The sequence below is a fragment of the Pleurodeles waltl genome, chromosome 2_1 (assembly GCF_031143425.1).
Source record: "Pleurodeles waltl isolate 20211129_DDA chromosome 2_1, aPleWal1.hap1.20221129, whole genome shotgun sequence".
Classification (NCBI taxonomy): Eukaryota; Metazoa; Chordata; class Amphibia; order Caudata; family Salamandridae; genus Pleurodeles; species Pleurodeles waltl.
In genome coordinates, this window is record NC_090438.1 from 614,335,995 (window position 1) to 614,351,681 (window position 15,687).

Below are 15,687 nucleotides of genomic sequence, written 5' to 3' on the forward strand. Positions count from 1 at the left end.
GCTGCCGCGGACATCACTGTCACCGCTGGCGATCACCATTGGCTCCTGCCTCCTATTGGCAACAGTGTGAGCCAATGGTGAGTAGCACGGCGGTCGTGACGTGTTACGCCGGCGGAATGATCTCACTTCCACCTGTCCCATGCATGCAGACAGTCGGCAACCATTTCACATTTGGATTGTGTGATATGTGTGAAATTTAGTGCGTCATACATCTATGATGCACAACATGTTAACAACGCCCCCCTGTTCCCAGGTACTATGCACAGTTGAGGATGAGGAATGCACCGGTGTACAGGATCCTAGTTGACCTTGCCACCCTGGAGGAGTGTCAAATCATCCAGACCTATCACCTGAACTGTGTGACCATAATGGAACTAGTGGCCCAGTTGAAGCCGGATCTGTTGCCTGCCTTACGCAACCCCAAAGCCATCCCTCCCACAGTGCAGGTGTTGTCAGTCCTTCACTACCTTGCCTCAGGCTCCTTCCAGGTCACAGTGGGCCTCGCAAGTGGGATGTCACAGCCCATGTTCAGCAACGTCCTGAGGGATGTACTGTGTGCCCTGATTAAAGATATGGCCAGTTACATCCAGTTCCCCCGATGTGCAGATTTGCCCACTATCAAGGCTATGTTCTATGCTGTGGCATACGTCCCACATGTCATAGGTGCCGTTGACGGCACCCACATTGCCCTGGTGCCACCCAAGAGGAATAAACAGGTGTACAGAAACCGCAAAAACTTTCATTCCATCAATGTGCAGGTGGTTGGTCTCGCGGACCAGTACAGCTCCCAGGTAATGGCCAAGTACCCAGGCTCTGTGCATGACTCCTACATCCTGCGGAACAGCTGCATCCCACACATGATGGCACCACTCGAGATGGACCGGGCCTGGCTCATTGATATGTACCAGTGCATATGTGTGCCCCTCAGCTCACTGCACCCTTGTGTCCCTCCCCTATTGCCCTCCCGGTCCTGATATGCCTTTTCCCTCTATGCACACAGGTGACGCTGTCTATCCCAACCTGCCCTGGCTTCTGCCACCCATGAGGCATCCAACCTCAGCTGCAGAGGACCGTTACAATGAGGCCCACAGTTGTACCAGACGGATCATTGAGAGATGCTTTGGTCTGCTGAAGGCCAGGTTCTGGTGTTTGCATGTCTCCAGGGGTGCCCTGCTCTACAACCCATAGAAGGTGTGCCAGATCATTGTGGCCTGCTGCATGCTGCACAATCTGGCCCTGAGGTGTCACATCCCATTGCTGGATGCAGAGGAAGGGGTAGCTATGCCAGTGGCTGATAAAGGGGACATGGGGAGTGATGAAGAGGAGGATGATGAGGATGCAGCTGACTTCAGGGCGCAGCTGATTCAACATTACTTCGGCTGAGATGCAGGTATGTGCAAACTGTGTGGTATGTGCCCTCTACAACTGTTTGGCTTGTCTCCAATGCCATCTGTGGTCTGTGACCACTGACGGGGATGGTTGGTTGCAGATCTGACTCTGGGGGGGGGGGGGGAGGGGTCACATGTGCCCATGACTGAGGTAGTCATCAGTGTACAGGTGAGGCCTATGGTCAGGCAGCTGTTGTGATGGTGCAATAGTGTCATCGATATGTATGTAGAATGTTCCCTGATTTGCCACTGCAGGTGCTATGTGTGTGCCACACAGGGTTGTTGCATCTGTGCAGCATCCATCCTGGGAGTCGACACTGGGTGGCAGTGCAACATTGTTGTTGGTGTCAGTGGGTATGGGGCCAGGTCTGGCGCTAGGCGATGTGAGGGTGAGACCATTGGGTTGGTATGTGTTGTGTATGTGTGTTGGTACTGGCCATATGGTTGGGAACCTGCCTGGCATATCTGCCCTGGATACCTGTTCTTACAGTGCATTTGTGTGGAGTTGGCATCTGTGACTCCTACAGTAATTATGTCCGGTCTTGCTCTCCTTTCAGGACAATGTTGTGGTGTTCTGTGCTCCCTGCCTAGGCTGTTGCCCCTAACAACACATATGTTCAACCACAGCCTCTCCCCGATCGACCTCCCTGCATTTTGCTCCCCCTGCTGTCACCCTCCCATGAATGTGCTGGGCCATGGGTTGCCACTTGTACACGTATTGGCAGTTCCATACATACTCATGGCAAATAAACACATAGACATGGACTGTGCTCAGTTGTAGTTTATTTGTGATGTACAAGTGTGAGGGGCGATGACTGGGGTCATGGCGGCGGAGATCATCAGAATGTTAAGGCCAGCTGTAGGTAGTGCAGGTCCAGTCTGCTGGCCATGGGTAGACAGAGATATGAGAGTGGACCCGTCGACAGGGTGCCACACACATGGGAGAATCTTCAGGAGAGGGTCACTTCCTGGCGGTGGTCGTGGTCTGGGCATCATGTCCGGAAGGATGTCTAATTGGACGTCCTCGCTTGCGTGGAGGAACCTCAGCTACAGGGGTAGGGGTGCTGGTGTCCTGCGAGACCTGTGGCAGGGCCTCCATGCCACTGGCTGCGGCTGACATGGAGGGCTGTGACGGGATGTGGCCAGTGGTAAGGGCCTGCTGGGGGGAGGTGACTCAAGCATGACAGTGGTCAGGTCCTTGAGCACCCCTACAATAGACGCCATGGTGGCATTGTGGGCCTGCCACTGTTGCATGGCCTCCTGATGGTATTGCCCCTGCAGCCTGCATGGTGGTGAGGATATGGGCCACTGTGTCCTGGGTGTGCTGGTACACACCCATGACTTGGTTGAGGCGCTCCTCGGCAGTCAGCTGGTGTGGGCTGTCCCGAACCTTGGGTCACGGTTCCCCTCCTACTACCCCTGTCCCCTTGTGCCTGTGCCCGTCACAGTGAGCCAACTCCCAGTAGCAGCAGGGCCATCATTGTCTGGGGTGGGTACACTTGACTCTGGCCGCTGTACTAAAAGACACAACTCTGATTGATGGGTTCCTGGGGCACAGGTTTGGGGTTCTGGGCCGGCTTCCAGAGTGTCCAGGGTGGGTGTGCCATTGGTGGACTAGCTAGTGGCCCCAGATGGCTCAGGCAAGTCATCCTCATCCAGACATCCAGTGGGGCCTTCATCCTGGGGAGGGCTGTCTGAGCCTGGAATCCTCTGCAGGGTGTCAGTGGCAGGGGTACCTGTGGATGGATACGGTAGATGTTAGTTGTGTGACTGTTGTTGTTGTGTCCCTGTTGTGAACGCATGCAGTGGCTCGACTTGTTTCCCAGTGATAGCAATGACAGCTGCTGCACTGTAGACATTGGTTTGGTATGGAATGTGGAAGCTGTGGTTCTTCACACTGTGGTTGACATCCGTGCATTCAGGGTGTGTGAGTAGGGATGGCGGGAGTGGGGTGGTGTGGCATGCAGAGTAGGGCCGTGGGGTGTTTGGGACGGGGTCAGTGGGGTGGGTTGCAGTGGGTTTTAGAGTGGTGGTATTGCATGCTGGGCATGGGTGGTGGGTGCTTGGGGGTATTGCTGACTTACCAGTGTTGAGCCCTCCACTGATGCCAGTCAGGCTCTTGGGATACATGATGTCCAAGACCTTCTCCTCCCAGGTTATCAGCTGGAGGTGAGGTGGTGGGGCCTCACCGCCGGTCTTATTACTGGCTATCCTCTGCCTGGACACTATGGAACGGACCTTCCCCCTGAGGTAATTCCACCTCTTTCTGATGTCCTCCCTTGAGTGTGGGTATGTGCCGACTGCGTTAACCCGGTTGACAATCCTCTGCCATACCTTCGTCTTTTTGGCTATTAATGTTTGTTGTATCTGGACACCCATGAGCAGTGGCTCGACTCTGATGATCTCGTCCACCATGACCTGCAACTCATTGTCGGTGAACCGTGGGTGCTTCTGGCGTGACATGTTGAGGGGTGGGAATGTGTTGTGCGTGTAGGGTGGAGTACAGGGTGTGTGGTGTTGTGGGGGTGTTTGGCTATGTGTGCTGGTGAGCTGCGGTGTTGCTTTGTGCAATGTGTGCTGTGTGATCTTTGCTTGCTGTGTTTAGTGTGTGCTTAGTCTCGGGTGTGACTGCTTGTATTTGTCGCAATAGCTTGTTAGGGGATTATAAGGTGACGTGGCCAGGTGTGCGTGGTGTGTTTATGGTTATCAGGTGTGGGTTATTTGAACTAGCCAATGTGGTGTTAGCTACTTTCCGCAGTGCCTTTTTGTTCTGCCGCAGTGCAAACCGCCTACGTTGTCTGCCGTGCATGCTCCGCTGTGCTGGAGGTTGATTCATAATATGACGGTCGGAATGGTGTCGGCGTGGCGGGCCCGATGATTGATCAGTCACTCATTCACCGTGGCTTAGCCTGGCGGTGTTGGTTTTATGTCTGTATTTTGACGGTTTGTGTTTTGTGAATCGTAATCCAGCAGTCGCTATTCCGCCACCGCAGCCGGCAAGGTGGCACCATTTCGCACAGCGGTCTTGCCTGGATACCGCCAAACTCGTAATGAGGGCCTATGTCTGAGGTTAGGCAACTGTTTGCACATAACTTTGGGGTTTCCTCTTCAGTCTTGAAGGCATTCTGCTGTATATGAATCTGTTATTAACAATGCCCAATACAATATGTGGTTTCATTTTTTAACTGAATATTGTACCATGTAACTGACCATAGGGAAGAGAGCGAGGTTATAATAATTTCCTTATTTTTAAATATATTCAACCAAGCATTTCAGTAGCTGTTATGGTTATTACTTTTTTCGTGCATTTTTAGTACCAATTAATGATAGTTGGTATAATATATGAGATTCATTATCCCTGTAAAAACGGCAGTAACTAACTTCTCTATAATTGATGACTTGTGACGCACCAAGTATTATGAGTTATTACAGTTGAATTCTGAAGTCACAATGCCTGCTGTCAGAGCCAGCAGCTCAGGTGAAAAGCAGATCAGGTCACCAAGCATAATTAAAGCAGCTTTTTAAAGCAACGAAAAACAGAAGGTTACTTTTCTTTCTTTAGCTCCATTTTAATAGTTTACAATGACAAGTAGCGACAATATGTTAATTTTTTGCACTCACTAGATAGAGAAAATGTAGAATCTTTCTGCATGTTCTACACATTCCCAGCTCTGCAGCCTTTTTTATTTTTTTTTTTAATTACTTTTATTCAACTGTACCATCTGTTTGCAATAAATATCTAACGGGTTTTTGATGAGTTTATTTTGCACTAGAAGTTTTATTTTTATTCTTTAAGCTTTCAAACATTCTAGCTCTTTCTTACGAAAGAGGCATGTAGCAAGGTTTTAAATAGTTTGTGGGAAAGATGATGGTGTGACCATACATTAATTGGGATAAAGTACCCCCTGGCGTACATGATAAGGATATTGCAAGTCACCTCGGAGTTCTGTAACCTCATAAAAAAACTCAGCCATCGGCCTTGTTCCGATACAGAGCTATGGAACTCCTCTTTGTCTTGCAATATCCTTATAGTGTACAGCAGACTTTGATTTATCCCTTATATTATAGTGTTCATTTTTTTTTTTTTTAAATCGATGGGCAATGTGCGATTTCAGCATAAGGGGAGCATTTCACTTTAAGCCGTGTAGATGGGTGTTACGAACATGAAGAAATATATTTGTTAAGCTCCGTCTCATGTACAATGAAAATTAGCGGTATCACCAATTTTTTGAAAATGTTTTGAAAACGCTTATTTTCAAATAGCTTCAGGAACTCTGCATGAGATTGCAGTGGGCTCTACTCTACTGACAGGCAAGTTATTACATGTTGGTTTCCATTGATAGTCTATGTAGAGTCTTACATCTTCAACTACAGTATGACAGCTACATTTCTTTAAGCGTGCCCGTGTTTTTATATTTAAAACTAAAACACATACTGCCACGACAGGTGTTTCCATTTTCTAAATGTATTATACCCCTTCCTTTTACCCTTCTATGAAAAGTGACCTTGGCCAAAGTTTAATCAGTTAATTGATCTTGTTTGATTGCGTCTGTAGTTAATTAACTGTTAGATAAGATTTTGTCCACAGATGTAGACAAAGAAGCAAAATCACCCGTAGGAGCTTGCTGGGCTGGTATAAAAATAAATTACGTGGTAGGTCACATTTTGGTAACTTAGTTTTAGGTACAGTTGCCCACCCTTAAGGGCATATAAAAGTCACTAAAAGGAAATGGCTGTGCTTCAGTTTTGAGAGTAAGGTTGATAACTACATTTAATAGCCATAGCCCACTGACAGACTACATTTGAGGCAGTGGCCAATGTCATGTCACAATAAAGAAATAAAGAAAGGACAGGCCACGATCAAGCTTGTTAGGAGTCACCCCATAAAATGATGTTTAACACTTAACAGAAAGTAAAGCAAAGAATGGTTAAACAGGATACAACAGCATCAGGAAATGACACAGAAATCCTCTGTCAAAAAGCTCCTACATTTAGCGAAAATAATAGAATAAACATACTAAGAACACATTCAGAAATGCTTTCGGCAAATCAACGACAGGTGCTTCCTTCACATAGAAGAAAGAAAATCGCAGACATATTGTAGGAACATTAATTCGACACCGCATAGATTCAAATAGAATTAAAGTTATAGGTTTTCATGGATGGAATGCTGTGATACTCACTGAAATTTTATCTTCGTTATCCAAGAGCATATCCACTGCTTTCTGAATAAAAAAAGAGCAGACGAAACGAAACGGTGAAATTGGCACGGTGTGCTTATTTTACGATGTGACTCAAATTTGGATTTAATTGGATTAAAACATGCAATTAGGCCTACAGTGCGCTTTGTTTTCCCAATAGTGCCTGAACATTTACATTTTCGAACGGAAGACTTGTTTCTTTCCAAAAACAACTGAAATCTGACCAAACCTAATATTGTTTAAAAAAGGTTTCACAACTTGTTCGTGTCACCTGATGGATGCATCACAGCATGCTGAGTGAGCTGCCAGATGAAAAGTCAGGCAGATATGAGAGAAAGGATGGGTAAAAAATGCACATATTTTCTGAGGATATTGCCCTAGATGGCAAGTCCTTAGTCTCAGAATCTCAGCCTCTTAAAAAGGGAAACTAAAATTAGATTCTGCAAGGTACATTTAAATCCGAAATTATGAAATAGTTGTGGGTCTTACTCTCGAATCATCAAGAGTCTTGCATCATTTCAACGAGTATTGTTTAAATCACCTAATGTAAATAATTCAGTATGATTTCCTTTATAAATATTTTAATGACATTGCTCGAGAATTCCTTCATTGTTTCCGGTGGATATGTGTACAGAACAAAGCAGATGGTGTTTAAAACTCGTAAAATCTAATGTGGATTTCAACAATTTATCTATATTAGGAAGTTTGGATCGCGTTGTAATCCTGCTATAATTTGGTGTGATTTTGGAATTCAACAATATTTTAGAGGCAATAGCTCTCTTTAGGACGGTCTGGTGTTCACAGAGGTTATTAGCAGCAGTTCCAACTCCCCACAAACAATTTATTGTTAACATTCTGAACTTTGCAAATCTGGGGTTAACTGGGAAACTCAATAGCCAGTCCCTGCATATGGATATTTCCAGGAATAGTCGAGCAAATGTCCTTCTCCCGGACCTTGAAAGTTGAACAGCGAGGTTAGGTGCCAGAACTATCAAAGATTTAGTGATTCTTTCATTACCCACAGAGCAAGTTGCGTGATCTTATTTGATGCTTTTGAGAGGACATGAGGTATCTTCAAAGATGGTGGCAGAAGATCTGTGCCTTAAGAGCTCAGGGTATCACATTAAGTAATAACTGCGGGCCAGATGTACAAAATTTCAATTTTGCATTTCCTCAATAGCGACTCCTTAGAAATTGTTATTTAGAAAATGCAAAATGATATGTATGAAATTTCCAATTTCTAAATAGTGATTCCTACAGAGGAGAAATCACTATTAGGAAATCGCAAATAGGAAGTCCCATGCCATTCGTTACAATGGGTCAGTTTAGCATTTTCCAAATAATTATTTCCTATTTTGGAAATGGTAAACCAAGGATGGCTAAGGGCATAAGGCCCCCTCATGATGTACCCCAAAAATAGTGGTGCAAATGTAGAGCACACATATGCCTTAGGGGCACGTGTGCGCTCTACTGCACTTTAAAAAAAGCATCTTTGGGTGCTTTTTTTTTAAATTGCACATGGTTACCATCGACTTAGAGTCAGTGGTAATTGCATTTCCTAAATGTCCAATTCGCATTTAGGAAATGCTTTGTACATGTGCATAGGAATCGCAAATAGGTAATCCCTATTTGTGTTTTCCTGTTTAGAGAATCGCAAATTGCAATTATTACTGGGTTGAAATCGCAATTTGCAACCACTTAAAGGGATTTGTACATATGAAAAGCCCATTTAGCATTTCTTAACGGCCCGAAATATGGATTCGGTCCATTAAGAAATGCTAAATGGTTTTGTATGTCTGGTCCTGTCTTCTTTGTAAATGTAACCCTTAATGTACACGTGCCTTCAAGTTTTGGAAATGCATCATTTAAAACACCCAGAGCATTAAATAGCTGTAAATGGGGAAAGATAAAAATAGTTTTAACAATCTAGAGCTGGTTACAAATCCTTAATCCAGAAAAGCATATACAAATTTTAGGTGTGAGTTAATAATTTGGATATGAGCGGATTCCTATCATCCTTACAAATATCAACAAAGCTAACTGGGGCATTCGTTCTTAAATTCAGGTTTGTTATTCAATAACACTGCTTTATTTCACTAAGGAGGGCTCATTTCTGGAGACCAAGCAGTTCCAATTGGGAGCGACGTCGCACCTGCTCCATTTATCCTCATTTGGAAGTAAGGCTTCATGGGAATGAGATGATAATCCCATGTACTGGGTGGGTGACAATTTCATACCCTGAGGAGGTTACAGTTCCACAGATGGATGCATTTTATAAAATGTGTGGGACTTCTTTCTAATATTTGTAAGTTTTAACTGGCATTTCCCCCATACCATAAGACTATGCTTATTTTTTCTTTTTTTTACATTTCCTTGCTTGAAAATTGCAAATACATCACAATACTTCATTAAGAATTAAGACGACCTTTTAAGTTTCTTTATGTTTAGTACTTACATGGGGCTGTTCCAAATAATAGTTCCATAACATGCTTACGTTGGCATGTCTCTTAATTGTGTGTCTGTGGACAACGAGGTACACTGTATTCTCTGACATGGAAAAATTAGTTGGAGATTGGAGGATTACCGGATCCATGTTTAATATATGGTCTGAATTTGACATTGTTTATACCATAAGGTGTAATAATAAATGAAGAATCCAATTAAGTGCAACGAAGGCTACCTTTAGAACCACTGAATAACTAGAAAGGCTGTAAGAGTCTGACACTTTCATTACTGGGTTTTGGCCACCTATTCTCCATCTTAGGTTGTGACAGCATATTATCTCTCAAGGTGTTTGCCATCGAAGTAAGGGATAGCTGGGGTAAAGAACTGTTGCTAGTAATTTTTTGTTCTACTAGGTTACAATTTGATTTCAAACACGCATTGGCAACGCCAAAAGAGCTCACGGTTTCAAGAGCTATTGGCTTTGCCAGTGTGTTTTAGCCATGTGGTACACCAGCATGGCTGCTGTTGAGCATGGCTAATAGAAGCGTAGAACAGAGTGGCGGGGATTTGAGTGGAGAAGAATACAATGGCATAAAGTGGAGTAGTGTGTTGTAGAGTCAAGTGGTGTAGAATGGAGTCAAATGTCACATAGTGGCACAGAGTAGAGTGGCGCAGAGTAAAGTGTCATGCACTGGAATGGAGTAGCAGCACAGAGTGTAATGTTGTGAAGTGGAGTGCTGCGGACTGGAATAGAATGCGGTGGAGTGGTGTAAAGTGGAGTAGAGTGAAGTTGTGTGAAGTAGAATGGCATATAGTGGTGTGGAGTATAATGTCGTAGAGTTGAGTGTCAAAGAGTGAAGGAGCACAGATTTGAGTACAGTGTTGTAGAGTGGATTACAGTGCTGTGGAGTAGAGTGTTGTGGAGTAGTGTCATACAGTGAAGTAGGGTGGAGCGCAGAGGAGTGGAATAGAATGGATTGTCAGAGTGTAGTGGAGGGTTAGAGTGGATTATCACAGATTAGAGTGTTGTAGAGTGCCGCTGAGTGGATTGGCATATAATGGAGTAGAGTGAAGTGGTGTAGAGTAGAGTAGCGCATCGTGTAGTAAAGTGTAGAATGGAATGGCCTAGAATGTCATAGAGTGGCGTGTTGTAGAGTGGAGAAGTATCATAGAGTAGAGTGGAGAAGAGTGTTGCAGAGTGCAGAGACAGAGTGCAGTGGCGTAGAATGTTACGGAGTGGCGTAGAGTGTCGTTCAATGGAGTGTCGTAGAATGGAGTGTCATACAGTGGAGTGGTATACAGTGGAGTAGTGCAGAGTGGAGTGTCAGAGTGGCATAGAGTAGAGTGAAGATGAGTGCCATAGCATGGAGAGGCATAGGGTGAAGTGTTGTAGAGTGTCATTGGGTGGAGTATTGTAGAGTGGAGTGAACTATCGCAGAGTAGAGTGGTTTAGAGTGGAGTGGTGTAGAGTGGAGTGACAGAGTGGAGTGGCACAGAGTAGAGTGAAGTGGAGTGGTGTGGAGCGGCATGGAGTGATGTAGAGGGGCGTGGAGTAGAGTGTCATAGAGTGGGGTGATATAAAATGAAGTGGCATTGAGTGTGGCAAAGTGGAATACAGCAGAGTACAGTGTTGCAAAGTGGAGTGGGGTAGAGTGAAGAAGAGTGGCGTAGCATAGAATGGAGTAGTGTCATAGAATGGAGTGGTTTAGAGAGAAATAGAGTATTGTAGACTAGACTGTTGTAAAGTGGAGTGGTGTAGAGTGGATTAGCTTAGAGTGCAGTGTTGTGGAGTGACAGGGAGTACAGTGAGTGACATGGAGTGGAGTGACATGGTGTAGAGTGGAGTGGAGCACAGTTGCAAAGAGTAGAGTGAAGTAGAGTGTCATAGCATGAGGGATGTAGAATGGAGTGATGCAGAGTGAAGTGGTGAAGAGTGGAGTGGCGTAGAGTGGAGTGGCGTAGAATGGATTAAATTGGAGTGGCACAAAGTGGAGTAGAGTGTTGCAGAGTGGAATAGAGTGGAGTGGCGTAGAGTGGCATACAGTAGAGTGGTGTAGAAAGGCATAGAGTGGAGTGGCATAGCGTGGAATGGACTGTCGTAGAGTGGCATAGAGCGTAGTGGTGTACAGTTGAGTGACGTAGTGTGAAGTGGCATAGATCAGAGTGAAATGAAGTGGCATAGAGAGGTGTGTCATTAAGAGGAGTGCAATAGAGGAGAGTGTTGCAGAGTGGAGTTGCAGAGTGGAGAGGTATATAGTGAAGTATTGTAGAGTGGCATACAGTAGAGTAGAGTGGAGTAGAGTGGTGCAGAGTGGAGTGGAGTGGGGTAGAATGAAGTTCAGTGGCATAGCATGGAATGGAGCAGTGTCAGAGTGTTGTGGATTAAAGTGGAGCAGTGTGTTGTAGAGTGGAGTGGTGTAGGGTGGACTAGTATGTCACAGAATGGAATGTAACGGCATGTCATGGCATAAAGTGGATCTGCGTAAAGTACAGTGGAATGGTGAAGAGAAGAATGGAGTCATGTACAGCGGAGTGGTGCAGAGTGGAATACAGTGCAGTAGAGTGGAGTGTCATAGCCTGGAGTGGCATAGAGAGGTGTGGAGTACAGTGTAGTAATGTGTTGTAGATTGGTATAGCATAGAGTCGAGTGGAGTGGTAGCAGAACAGAGTAGATAGTCAGAGTGGAGTGGCATAAAATGGAGTGGCATAAAGTAGAGTAGAGTGGAGTTGCGTATAGAGGAGTATAGTGTTGTAGAAAGAATTGGGATACAGTGGAGAGTGGAGTGGCTTAAAGTGGAGAGTGGTGTGGCTTAGAGTGGAGTAGATTACAGTTGTGTAGAGTGGAGTTGTGTAGACTAGAGTTAAGTGTCATGGAGTGGCATAAAGTGGAGTATATTAGCACTGAGTGTCATAGTGTGGAGGGGCATGGCGTAGAGTATAGGTGTGTAAAGTGGCATAGAGTGGAGCAGTGTGTCATAGAGTGGTGTGAAAAGTGGAGTAGAGTGAAGTATGCAGTGTGTGGTAGGGCACTGCCATTACAATACATTTTCAACTGAAATTATCAGTACAGTTGCAGAGACATACAGTTTGATAAAACTATGCAGTACACAAACGATATTGTGTGGAAATCAGCATCACTTAGTGCAAAGGCTCCTAAGCTTTTGACTTCTGTGGACCACCACTTAATCATTATTGAAATAGGGGGACTCCCACTGAATCACTATTGGAATCCGGGGACCCCAAATGAGTCATGATTGGAATCAAGTGACCCAGCCTAAGAAACTTTGGTCACCGCTAAAAATACACAAAAATGAAGAAACAAGCTTTCATCAAATACACAAATTATGAAATATGTATTTAATATATATATATACGTATATATATATATATATATATATTTTAAATTATGAGGGGAAGGTTGGGCTTCTATAAATTTAACAGAGGCCACCAATCATCCATACTATGTTTTGTTTGATGTGCTTGCACTGCTCTCACAAATCAGTCTCAGGATACCAACTTAATTTGTAGCCTCTAATTTCAAATTCCTTCACATTTAAAGAACAGTTAAAATATGTAAATTTTGCTTCTTTATTTATGTACACTCTATTAATATGTTAATATTTTTTTATTTTGTAAGCAGTTGTGGACTCCCTGAGTAGGCACAGCAGACACCAAAGGGGTCGCCGGACCACAAACGTTGACTTAGTGTACTGATTTGTTTTGATCATATTAAAATATTAGTTTTTTACCACACTTTAGCATTTTAAAACTGTGCTTCATTTGGTTTTCCTAATTCTGATATATTCTGAAATATGTGTACAGTTAATTTACTGTCATTTTAATTTTGTTATGTGCTAGAAAAAAAATCACATCATACAGCCTTTCCTTTCACATCCCCAGTACCCATCAAGATTGTCACATAATTCTTTTCACTTTGGACTCAGAAAAATAAAAGTAACCACTAAACTTCCTGGAAGACAGAGCCTAACATTTGACCTCTGTCTCTGAAGGCATAGCGGATGTGACAAGATAAAAAGAAAATGTAAAGTCCTGTTTAGTGCTCATTCTCTTCTGAGCTCAGGCATAAGTAGTTTGGGGGTGCTTCCGCACCACTCATTCCCCTGCTTCTAGCACCTATGGCATGGACATAAAATTGAGGAAGAGAATTGTTAAAGGTATGCTATTAGTATAGAGCACTAACCAAAATAAAAGAACACTGTTCCTCGCACCCATGCAAGATTGGTGAACTGGTAGTAGCAGACATAAGTAGAAACAGTCAAGCAAAGATAGGAGGCAGGAAACCTTTAAAAAAAAATAATCAATCAATCAGGGAATTTGTAAAGCGCACTACACACCCGTAAGGGTCTCAAGGCGCTGAGGTGGGGGGGAATGGAGGGTGTGGGGGGGGGAGGTGCTGCTACTGCTCTAACTGCCAGGTCCTGAGAAGTCTCCTGAAAGTACTGATTGTAAGGAGGTCTTTGGTCAGACACAAGTGGATGGGAAGAGTGTTCCACGTTTTGGCGGCGAGGTGCGAGAAGCGCGGAGCGGAGTTGGTGTAGAAGGAGAGCCATCTGTTGATGTATTCTGGTCTGGTGTTGTGCAGTGCTTTGTGAGCGTGGGTGAGGAGTTTGAAGGTGATTCTCTTGTTGACTGGGAGCCACTGCAGTTCACTCAGATGGCCTGTGATGTGGCGGGGATGTCCAGGATGAGGCGTGCAGAGACGTTCAGGATGTGTTGCAGCCTGTTCTGTAGTTTGGCCGTGGCTCCTGCATAGAAGGCATTGCCGTAGTCCAGTTTTCTGCTTACGAGGGCTTGGGAGACTGTTCTTCTGGTTTCGGTGGGGATCCATTTGTAGATATTTCAAAGCATGCGGAGGGTGTTGAAGCAGGAGGAGGAGATGGTGTTGACTTGCTGGGTCATGGATAATGAGGAGTCCAAGATGAATCCTAGGTTGCATGCGTGGTCGATGGGAGTCGGAGGGGATTTGAGAGTCGCAGGCCACCAGGAGTCATCCCATGCGGAGGGGGTGGAGCCGAAGATGAGAACTTCCGTCTTGTCGGACTTGAGTTTGAGGCAGCTGTTCTTCATCCATTCGGTGATGGCCTTCATTCCTTCGAGGAGGTTGGTCTTGGCGGAGTCCTTGGTGAGGGAGAGGATCAGCTGGGTGTGGTCGGCATATGAGATGATGTTGAGGATGTGGGATCGGGCGATGTTAGCGAGAGGGCCATGTAGACTTTAAAGAGGGTTAGGCTGAGGGACGAGCCCTGCGGTACACCGCTGGTGATTTTGGTGGCTTTGGAGCAGAATGGGGGGAGGCGGACTCTCTGGGTTCTGTGGTGAGAAAGGAGGTGACCCAGTCTAGGGTTCAGTCGCGGATTCCTGCATTGCTTAGACGTGTGCATAGGGTGTGGTGTCAGATGGTGTCGAACGAAGCCAAAAGGTCCAGGAAGATGAGGGCCGCGGTTTCACCGTAGTCCAGTACAGTTCTGATGTCATTGGTGGTGGCGATGAGGGCAGCTTTGGTACTGTGGTTGCTGTGGAATCCGGATTGGGAAGGGTCCAGGGTGCAGTTCTCCTCGAGGAAGCGGGTTAGTTGTCTGTTGACAGCCTTCTCGATGACTTTTGCCGGGAAGTGGAGCAAGGAGATAGGCCGGAAGTTATTGAGGTCCTCTGTGTCCGCCTTGGATTTTTTGAGGAGGGCGTAGATCTCGGCGTGTTTCCAGCTCTCGGGGAAGGTGGCGGAGTCGAAGGAGTTGTTTATGATCTTCCGTAGTTGAGGTGCGATGACGGAAGGAGTCAGATGGAGAGCTGGAGTGGATGTCTTTATGATTTTGATGGTGTTGTTGTCGTTGACGGGGATCCAGGAGAGCAGGAGGTTGGTCAGTGGTGAGTCTGTGGTGTTGGTGTTTGCTGGGAGGGGTCTGAGCGCTGAAGCTTTCATGGATGTCTGCAATCTTGCAGTGGAAGTAGTAGGCTAGGGAGTTGCAGAGGTCTTGAGATCGAAGGATGTCGTTGGCATTGGAGCTGGGGTTGGAGAGTTCATTCATGACTTTGAAGAGTTCCTTGTGGCTGTGTACGTTGTTGTTAATTCGGTCTTTGAAGGTGGTTCTCTTGGCGGTTCGGATGAGTTGGTAGTGTCTGCGGATGGCTTTTTTGAAGGCTGTGTGGTTGTCCATTGTCTGATCTTGGCGCCACATCTTTTCGATTCTTCAGCAGGTTTGCTTAGATTCGTAGAGGTCGGCGGTAAACCAGAAGGCCTTTCTGTCGGTGTGTCTGTTGGAAGGATTCTTGATCGGGGTGAGAGTGTTGGCACAGGTGTCGATCCGTTGCCTGAAGTTGTGGGCGGCTGTGTCAGTGTCGGTGGTGTCGATGGGCGGGTTCCAGGAGAGGGTTTTGATAAGTTGGTCTTCGGTGACCTTGTTCCAACTGCGGTGGGGAATCCGTTGTGGATGGTAGTGTGTTTTGGGTTTCTTGAAGGAGAAGTGGATGTAGCAGTGATCTGTCCAGTGGAGTTCGGTGGTGTGGCTGAAGGAGACGTGATTGCTGGCGGAGAAAATAGGGTTGAGTGTGTGTCTTTAGGAGTGGGTCGGTGTCGTGACAAGATGTTTGAGGCAGAGGTTGGAGAGGTTTCGAGCAGGATGGCGGTATTGTTG

At 45.6% G+C, this 15,687-nt stretch overlaps 1 protein-coding gene across 1 annotated transcript in view; it reads right to left on the minus strand.

Annotated features, from left to right (window-relative positions):
* The window catches only part of VPS41 (VPS41 subunit of HOPS complex), a 769,622-nt gene that overhangs the window by 238,436 nt on the left and 515,499 nt on the right, over nucleotides 1-15,687 (minus strand). The window contains exon 20 of the mRNA XM_069215796.1: nucleotides 6,572-6,613. Within this exon, the coding sequence (XP_069071897.1) occupies nucleotides 6,572-6,613 (42 nt within the window). The remainder of the gene's footprint in view (nucleotides 1-6,571; nucleotides 6,614-15,687) is intronic.